This window comes from Echiichthys vipera (genome assembly GCF_963691815.1).
Source record: "Echiichthys vipera genome assembly, chromosome: 14".
In the NCBI taxonomy this organism is placed as follows: domain Eukaryota; kingdom Metazoa; phylum Chordata; class Actinopteri; order Perciformes; family Trachinidae; genus Echiichthys; species Echiichthys vipera.
The window spans coordinates 838,034-848,161 of record NC_139839.1 but is presented as its reverse complement, the minus strand read 5'-3'; the positions used below and the strand labels follow the sequence as shown (position 1 = coordinate 848,161).

General features: G+C 41.1%; 1 protein-coding gene across 2 annotated transcripts in view; it reads right to left on the bottom strand.

The window, feature by feature from the left end:
- The window catches only part of pou2f3 (POU class 2 homeobox 3), a 23,861-nt gene extending 17,100 nt beyond the window's left edge, over positions 1-6,761 (bottom strand). The window contains exons 1-2 of one of the 2 annotated variants that reach the window (XM_083926683.1): positions 6,660-6,761; positions 6,399-6,455 (exon numbers count right to left, since the gene is read on the bottom strand). In XM_083926683.1, the coding sequence (XP_083782809.1) occupies positions 6,399-6,447 (49 nt within the window). In that variant the 5' untranslated portion in view covers positions 6,448-6,455; positions 6,660-6,761. Of the gene's footprint in view, positions 1-6,398; positions 6,471-6,659 lie in introns of those variants that run through there. The other variant, XM_083926684.1, reaches the window with a different exon arrangement.
- Between the last annotated feature and the right edge of the window lie 3,367 nt (positions 6,762-10,128).

The window sequence follows — 10,128 nt, the reverse complement described above, 5'->3', positions numbered from 1 at the left end:
TGTGTGTGTGTGTGTGTGTGTGTGTGTGTGTGTGTGTGTGTGTGTGTGTGTGTGTGTGTGTGTGTGTGTGTGTGTGTGTGTGTGTGTGTGTGTGTGTGTGTGTGTGTGTGTGTGTGTGTGTCGTTCTCAGGATTTGTTGACAGTAGGAGAAATAAAGAATAACCATCGTTCAAACGTCGCAGAGAGAGAGAACAACATGAACGACTGCGTCTTGTTTTCTTTGTTTTCTGCAGCTCCTTTGTTTCCTTTGTGTGTTGAATTAAGGGAAAATAGTTTAATCCTAGATTTTAATCCTGTGTGATTTATTTAAGTATTGTGCATTTTGTCCTGTTTTCCTGTTTGAACACTTTCCACATTCAAAACAAGCTTTTTATTAAAACATCAACACCTGAACATTGCTCCACTCCACTGCGATTCTTGCACACAGCCTTGTCACCTCCCGTATCGACTACTGTAACTCCCTCCTTACAAACACCTCCATAAACTCCAACTGGTCCAGAACTCTGCAGCTCGGATCATCACCAGAACCCCCTCCATCCACCACATCACCCCTGTTCTGCAGCGACTCCACTGGCTCCGGGTCAAACTCCGCATCCAATTCAAAATACTCCTGTTTACCTTCAAGGCCATCCACAACCTCTCCCCTCCTTATCTGTCTGAACTCCTCAACATCGCCACCCCTTCCCGTTCCCTCAGATCTGCCTCCTCTGTCCACCTCTCTGCCCCCCCCCCCGCAGGGCTTTCAGCCGTTCTGCCCCCCGACTCTGGAACGCACTTCCACCGGATCTCAGGAACTTGGACTCTTTCACACACTTCAAATCAAAACTAAAAACTCACCTATCCCGGACTGCCTACCCCACCTAACCATCCATATTGTCTTTTCTTATCTGTTTTGTATTTCCTTCTTAGTGTTTTTATTTATTTTTATCTATTTTGCAATTGTACGGTGTCCTCGAGTGCCCAGAGAGGCGCCCTCAAATTAAATGTATTATTATTATTATTATTGGATTTGTTCTAATCTTTCACTCTTTTACTTTAATATATTGCCTTATGGTCCTAAATGAATAATCTTATTAATCTTAATTAATATTGTTTATGCCTTTAAAAACAAGCTGACTGATCCTGATCCTAACGTGCATATAGAGATTATTATTATTATTATTCATATTTAGCGTTTTTGCTCCTTTCACATGTTTTCACAAGCTGATTCACTGACGTGCGTCTCATTCTCCGTGGTTTTTTGTTTGTTTTTTTGCATTTTAGCAAAAATCCGTTGTCTTGATTCCCGTTTATCTGAAATGTCTTCCTACAAACGTAATTGTCTCGTGGTGGCGCCTGCTGCCGTGGTCCTGTGTGTAGGTCTCTGCTGATGGTGGTGGTGCCTGCTGCCGTGGTCCTACGTGACGCTTCCTGCTGCTATTATCACTGTTACTCATATAAACTATCACTAGTTTAATAAACTATAACATTTGTAGCTGTGTCGTAGCTGCTATTGCCACGACTCATCATTGATCATGTTTGCCACCATAATTATTATCATTTTCATATTCTGTCACCTTAGCTGTGCTTGTTTCTACTATTCTGTTGTATTAACTGCCTTAACATATACGTTATATTCACATTACTATAGATATTATAGTTACTGTTACGCTTTGCTTGCATCTCTGTCCATCTGTCTGTTTTCTCTCTCTGTCCATCTGTCCGTCTTTCCTCTCTCTCTCTCTCCTTCTCTCTCTCTCTCTCTCTCTCTCCTTCTCTCCCTCTCTCCGGTGCAGACAGATGTCCGTCTTTTCTCTCTCTCTCTCTCTCTCTCTCTCTCTCTGGTGCAGACATCTGTCCGTCTTCTCTCTCTCTCTCTCTCTCTCTCTCTGGTGCAGACAGATGTCCGTCTTCTCTCTCTCTCTCTCTCTCTCTCTCTCTCTGGTGCAGACATCTGTCCGTCTTCTCTCTCTCTCTCTCTCCTTCTCTCCCTCTCTCCGGTGCAGACAGATGTCCGTCTTTGTCTCTCTCTCTCTCTCTCCTTCTCTTCCTCTCTCTCTCTCTCTCTCTCTCCTTCTCTTCCTCTCTCTGGTGCAGACATCTGTCCGTCTTCTCTCTCTCTCTCTCTCCTTCTCTCCCTCTCTCCGGTGCAGACAGATGTCCGTCTTTTCTCTCTCTCTCTCTCTCTCCCTCTCTCCGGTGCAGACAGATGTCCGTCTTTGTCTCTCTCTCTCTCTCTCCTTCTCTTCTCTCTCTCCGGTGCAGACAGATGTCCGTCTTTTCTCTTTCTCTCTCTCTCCTTCTCTTCCTCTCTCTCTCTCTCTCTCCTTCTCTTCCTCTCTCCGGTGCAGACAGATGTCTGTCTTCTCTCTCTCTCTCTCTCTCCTTCTCTTCTCTCTCTCCGGTGCAGACATCTGTGTGTCTTCTCTCTCTCTCTCTCTCCTTCTCTCCCTCTCTCTGGTGCAGACATCTGTCCGTCTTCTCTCTCTCTCTCTCTCTCTCTCTCTCTCTCTGGTGCAGACATCTGTCCGTCTTCTCTCTCTCTCTCTCTCCTTCTCTTCCTCTCTCCGGTGCAGACAGATGTGCGTCCTCCACAGAGCTGGGTCTGTCTGACGTTCCTGTCTGTTATAGTGAAGGTTTTCGTCGCCACCGTACTCTACGGGGGAATTGTTGGGTCTCTGTAAATCATAAATAAGTCAGAGAGTGTGGTCTTTACCTGCTCTGTAAAGTGTCCTAAAATTGAATTGTGAACATTTGTTGAAGGTTTCCTGAGCAGTTGCATTGAAAATATTCGCACTTTGTGGTTTATTGTTCTTACATATATTATAAAATAATCACTGTAGGAATTTTGCATGACTGATATTTTCCAAATTAACATTTAAACATAGCGCCTGCAGTAGTCCAAAGTACCCCTAGGGGTGCATGTATATCTGTTTGAGAAACACTGATGTATAAAAATGTTAAATAGTCTTAAATAAAGTTATTTTTGGAGGAAAGCAGCGTTCTGAGAACCTTTGCAGAGCTGCATCGGTGCAAAGTCAGAGCACATAGACAAGGAAAATTTTAAGTCCGGCTCAAAAACTGAACTCTAATGTGTTTTATTGGTAATTGGTGAAATTTCATATCTCCGTGTCTCCACATCAGTCAGGCTCTAACAGCTGCCAATCAAAGGTTTTCCCATATTAAATGTTGCATTTAAGGCGAGACAACTTTATTTACATGATGCGTTTCATACGGAGGGTAAACCCAAAGTAAATTCACGTGCAAAGTGGAGCGATACGGCATCACTGTGTTTACTGTTTCCCATGCAGATCATTGACATTCACTTTGGCACTCTGAGTAATTTAGTGTTACCAAACCTGGTCCACACGTGCCACATGAATCCATATGGGATTGATTTAATCTGATCCTAATCTTACCCTTAAATAACAATGAGAAACGAACAACAAGCTCCCTTCAAAGAGGCAGAAAATGACCCAAAGAAGCAAAAGGCAGGATAATGTTATCAACACTTAATGATGTTTCCCTAAACCTCACTATGAGACTCTGGATCTAAACCTCTGGTGTCAAAGTCCTGCACTTCCTACGCCCACCGTCTCCCCAGACGACCACTGACATTATAAATAAGAACATTTCCATTGAACATAATCAGGAGCAGGTGCGCTAAAGCACAGCTGCAGACACGAACAGCTTCAGAACGTCCAGTACAATTATCTCTCCTCTGCTTCACTTCAACGGTCGAGGAGTTAAAGGGTCAGTTCATCCTCGTCTTATCCCTGCACACGGGTGGTTTTGGTTTCATTTGTTCACGTTTGTCTCCTTTCCAGTAACAAAACATATCTTAGTAGATGTATTATGGAGACTACTTATTAGAAAGACAAAACGCGAAGCCTGTGGATTATCATTTCAGTTGCTGGATAGTTTAAATGGAGAGTTCAGAGTCTTTGAAGTGTGGTCGTTTGAGCGCCCGTGTGCAGAAACAGACAGAAGTCTTGACGCATAGAGTTAGGGAATGTACTGCTGCAGATGGGGGAGACTGCTAAACGTATTTTAGACACCAAAACAAATCTATATCAGTTAAAGTATACGCTAAATTAAGAATATTTTCACTGGTTTACCTCAGCGTCACACAGCCCTTTCTGACAGGGAACTGAGCCTGTTATCCATATCCATCTGTGCTCTCTTCAAAGCCACCAGACTTTCTTCAGTACGTTAGTTAATATGTTAAACTTCTACCTAAAGAAAGCTTTATCAGTGTAAGTGTACACTATATTTCGAATATTTTCTAACACTGTGCCTTGCCATTTTTAGGTTAACGTGGTGGGAGCTGAAGCGGTTATCTGTGCTCTCTTCAAAGCCACCAGACTTTGATTTGATGTGCATGAAGTGGCGTCGATGCTCTCAGGCTGTGAAGACTAACGAGACTGTGGCACATCTGCTCCTACACTGACAAACACACACGCAGCACTTCCATGAAACGGTGAGCCGCTCACTTCTCTCACGCAGCCATTGTCTGAGTAAGAAAAGTTCCACTTTTTCTGTTGCTGCTGTTCCTGGTTTTGTTTTGCGACTGGTTGGTTGGTGCCGTCGGCCCCCGGGCAGCCGGCATGCATTTCTCAGCAAACAGCCTCAGGTGCATCCTGGTATAGCAACCAACTGCCACAAAACACACACACACACACTCACACACACACACACACACACACGGCTCTCTACAACAGGAGCAGCTCAAAACGCTGCTTTTATTTAAACCACCGTTTTTCATAAACCACTTTTCAAATCAAAAACTAAAGATGATTTTTATCACTGATTCATTTGCTGATTATTTTCTTTTAAATAAAATAAAAAGGGTGAAAACTGACCGTCGTTTTTTCAAAGAATCAATCAACAACTGCAAAACTTAGACAAAAAAGTCAGAAAAGCAGCGTTTCCTTGCATTTAAGAAGCCGTTAAAAGGGAATTTCGTGGCTTTTTTGCTTTAAAAATGACTTTAAAAGATGAATCTATCACAAAAGCAGCTGCAGATTATGTTTCTGTCGAGCAACAAATGCATTAACATCGCAGCTTTGTATTAAACTCACACTGGAACCATCATAACATGCTGTTCGGCTGCAAATCAACTCAAACTGAAACAACTCTTCACGTCATATTCATGTCATTAAAAAGGACAGAAGTTCCTGTTTAATCCGAATAAAGTAACAGTCAACATGTTTAACCAGCTGCAGGTTAAATTCATAATCATTTAAACAGTTAAACACATTATTTTGACACTAAACAGAGATGCCGTAAGAATATTCTGCTACTTTATGTTATTCATTTAAAAAACTTTAGTTACTTTGCAGACTAAGATTAAAACCTATAATCAATGCATTGTTGTCATTAACCATCATTAATAATTGTCACATTGTTATACAGTAAATGAAACCATCCAAAAGTATAAACAATTAGTAAAATCAGCTCCACTGCAGCCGGATATAACATTAAAATGCATCTCACATGTAACCGCATCAATATTAATCATCTAATATTATAATATACAATATATATATATAACATATAACAACAACAGAGCGCTGCATGGCGGCAAAGTGAGTACTTTTATACTTTAAGCACATTTTCTTGATCACTCACTTTTACTTAAGTGTGATTTTAAAAGCACTTGTAACAAAGTGTTTTCTAAAATTGTGGTATAGTTTCACATTGTGTTAGCGCTGGGTGATATGACAATACACATCTTTAAAACAATATAAAAATGTAAATAATTTCTATTATGGTGTCAAAAAACCAGCAGCAGAACTGTGTTACATCAATGTTTACGTCACTCGGACGCCGCTTTACATTCTGATCCTTGCACTTTTTGTTAATTTTGCACTAAAGTTCTTGATAAAACGATAAAAAACTCAGTGCTTTTCATTTGTCAAGTATTTAAATCACACAGGAGTACACACAAATAGGCTTTACCATGAGCTTACTTCATGTAGACTATTTATTCAAACATGCGTTATCGTGATATGTGTCGTCAGAGATATTCAATTACCTATATCGGGATAGAAGAGTTTGGCCATATCGCCCAGCCCTAGATCGTAATACTTCTTCCACCAGTGGAGAAGTTGTACTTAAATAATAAAGAAGCAAATGAAATTAAAACCTGCATTGAACCCACAACCAAAAAAAGTACAAATTAGACTTAAAAAAAGCACAGGATGCAAAATGTTCTGAAGACTTTTGAGAAAAACCCTCTCACATAATCCAGACACATTAAAAAATCAACACTCAGGTGTGTTTTATATCCACGCTGAAGCTGATAAAGTGTACAGATGTAAAGACAATAAAGAAACTCTCCAGCAGCGGTCACATCTGTTGCGCTGCGGTGATGTTTACGCGCAGCCCTGATGAGCAGACAGGTGAAACATCCTTACCTGCCTGTTCAGCTGGAGCCTCCGACTGCTCCACCGCGTCTGCGCTCATCTTAATATCTGTAATGATAAATACCACGGATTGTAACTTAACTATGACATTGAAGCACTCGCAGGAGAATGGAGTTTATTCTAATGCCTCCCCTCCCCTACACACACCACACACACTCCTGTTTGTAATATTCATAAGAGAGGCAGATGGGAACTCTTATCAAAGTAAATTCAGATACTTTTGTCAAAAAGGTAAAGAAAGGAGTGACTCACCTGGGCAAATTTGCGCTGCTCCCGCTGCCGTTCTGTCCTATCCTGTCCTGATTATTCAAAATGAAGCAAGTATTTGGGGGGAAAAGTTTGGGCTGCTCATCAGCATTTTCCTAAGTGGAGAAACGTTCACCTCCGCAGCACAGACCTGCACTGCCTCCCAGGCTCGTTTGCATATTTGCCTCAGTGCGTCCTATCCAGCTTCAGACTGTTTGCATAAAACAACAATGGGGTTACTGCAAATTACAGTGTGTGTGTGTGTGTGCGTGTGTGTGTGTGTGTGTGTGTGTGTGTGTGCGTGTGTGTGTGTGTGTGTGCGTGTGCGTGTGTGTGTGTGTGTGTGTGTGTGTCCTTTGGATAACAAGGTGATGAATTACTGCTGCCACCTGAGTTCAGTGTGTGTCAGTGATGGGAGGAGCAGAGCATCTTGTGATCGTCTTTTATAATTTTTGCCTGTAGCCTGCTACTCGTGTCATAACTGTGACTAAGTAAGTTTGACGTTAGTTCTTTATTTGCGCCTTTGATACAATAAAATAAAACTATACAATGACACGAGAATGCACAGGTGGACAGAAAAGCAAAACAGCACTCAGGGCTTAAAAGGAACCCACGTGATATTGAGATTAGAGACAACTGTACCTGCTTTCACAAACTTTATTATTTCTATGGAGAAGAAAAAAATAATACAATTTACAAACAGGAAATACTAAAAAACAAGGTTTACTTTAGTGCAGAAACTATCTATAACATGGTTTCTGCACAATTTTGGGCCTGAAAGTCTGGAGGTTTGGATTAATTTGTATAAAAGTGATTGAACTAGTGAAGCATAATCCATCATCATCAGTGAGTCAAACAATCAGGACAGTAAAGGAACTTTAAAGACGTATTTTTTTTGTTTTATTTAATGTTTTTTGTAGTTACTAGCTCATCAGTTAAGCTGATTTTGTTATGCTTCCTTAATGATGCTGCTAAAGTCTGCCGGGGGAGGATCCTGTTCCTGATCCTCTGAGCTTCTCTCCTCTCTGTCTGTATCATTCACGTCTCATCGATGCACGTTACTAACTCAACTTCTTCCCCATGTTGTTGGTGCTTTGTCGTCTTGCAGGTCTCTGCTGATCGTGGTGGTGCCTGCTGCCGTGGTCCTGCATGACGCTCACTGCTGCTATTATCACTATTACTCATATACACTAGCATTAATCTTATAAATCAGAAAATTTGTAGCCATAAAAACATCATTAGTAATATATATCATAGTATCACAGCTGTTATTGGTCATTTTTACCACCATAGTTATTATTGTCATATTCTGTCACCTTAGCCGTGCTTGTTTCTACTATTCTACTGTATTTTAATAACGTAAATGTCATATTTGCATTACTATAGATATTAGAGTTACTTTTGTGGTTGCTTGCATCTCTGGGTCTGTCTCTCTGTCCTTCTTTGTGTCCGTCTTTGTCCATCTATCCTTCTTTTCTCTCTCTCTCTCTCTCTCCTTCTCTTCCTCTCTCCGGTGCAGACAGATGTGCGTCCTCCACAGAGCTGGGTCTGTCTGACGTTCCTGTCTGTTATAGTGAAGGTTTTCAACGCCACCGTACTCTACGGGGGAATTGTTGGGTCTCTGTAAATCATAAATAAGTCATAAAGTGTGGTCTTTGCCTACACCACATGTAAAATGTCCTGAGATGACTTTTGTTATGAATTGGCACAGCAAACACTGTCAAACTGAATTTAATTGAATCACTGCTCTTAATCTTTGCAGTATAACAAACATATTTACTGCTTAAATGAGATGTTTTATAGCAGCTGACAACTATTTTAATAACCATTATTCCCTCTCCCCCTGTGAGTGTTGTAATGCGTGCATGTTACTGCATGTTCATGTCCTGCCTCTACTCTGAAATCCCCTGTAACCGGACCCACGGCGGCTGGACACATTGGCGGATTATGAGACAATGAGGCCCTGGGCGCTGATATGCAAAAGACCCCACCACCGCTCCTGTAGCAGCGACACACAGACTTGTGATTCCTCTTCTTTTGTTTTGTTTGTGTCTTTGTTTTGGTTGTTTTTCTTTTCTTTTGCTCGCTTCAACAAAGCAGCGACAGCACCTTAAGTGTCTGTACTGTCACATTAGTTCACTAATAATGAAGTTAAGCGATAAACAAGTATATTCTCTAAATGTTTGAATTCTCTTTTAAGATTTAAATTAAACTTTTAAAGGTATTTAAGGTGTTGGTTAGAAAATATCACTCAAAAATCTTTCTTGTTCCCAAATATTGGTGGAATTAAATTTTTTTCCGGCGCAAAATCATCCCATGGTCTTTTTCGTAACTTAAATACATCGAATAAGCCATCAAGGCAGTGTTTTTTTTAATGTACCAAATATTAACAGAGAAATCCCGGAGGGTGGCTAACAGCCGGACGTGGCTAACAGTGGTTAGCTCGGGGCAGCACTGTGAAGGCATTCAAAGGTCTTTTTTAACCACTAATGCTGCTGAAAATAACACCAAACCTCTGCAGCAGCATGAGAAGAGTCCCTACACACACAACAAAGCAGCAATGGGCTCCTTCCTTTGGGATTGACTTTGGTAATCCACTTGAATGGACTTTACTATGAGAGGAGCTGGTACAGGGGCCAGTAGGTAAGTCTTTAAAACACTCTTTTAATAAACTCTGCGTTCACTAACTACCTTGCTCGTGCTCCAGATTAGCATCTAGTGCATGTGCCATCGATAGCAGGCTGTATTGCAAGTCATGGTGCAAGTGTGGCTATATAATTAGCATAACAGAGCTAACATTAACACGGCGTGTTCCTAAACCATATTGTCACTCATGGTACCACCACCACACGAATGACCGCAGTCCAGGTTGATATGTCTGAGTTAGCGTGCTAATCCTGACAACTAGCCTCCGCGGAGAAGTGAGAGGATAGCTGTCACTCATAAAATTTAACCTCCAGTAAAATAAAAACTAGCCTGGTACAAAAATATTCACCCCCCTCAGTGTTGTCATGGAGATATGAGCTAAACATACAAACAAAATGTTTTTTTTGCACCAGGCTTTAAAGGTTTAATTATGCTTTGAAAACGGCCTTTTTAACATGGGGGTCAATGAGAAACTGCTCTATTATGAAACATGCCCCTAGTGGACACTCAGAGAGCTGCACTTCCTGATTGGATCAACCAGGAAGTCGCTGTGGTGGGGGTTTAAGACCTGCCCTGTCTTCTTAAATTTCCTAATAAGCTGGTCAAATGTAAAAAACATATATTTAAAAATATATATTTGCTTTTAATATAATATAATATATTGTGTACACTGTCTTCTCTACAGTATAAGTCAGTAAAAGCTGTTTAGCCTTCAAACCGTCAAGTCGCTTCTACGTCCGTCCACCAGGTGGCGGTGACACTCTTCTTCAAATCAAATCAAGCGAAGAAGAAAAAGCAGCGATTTGATTGGTTATCGTTAGGGGACAGC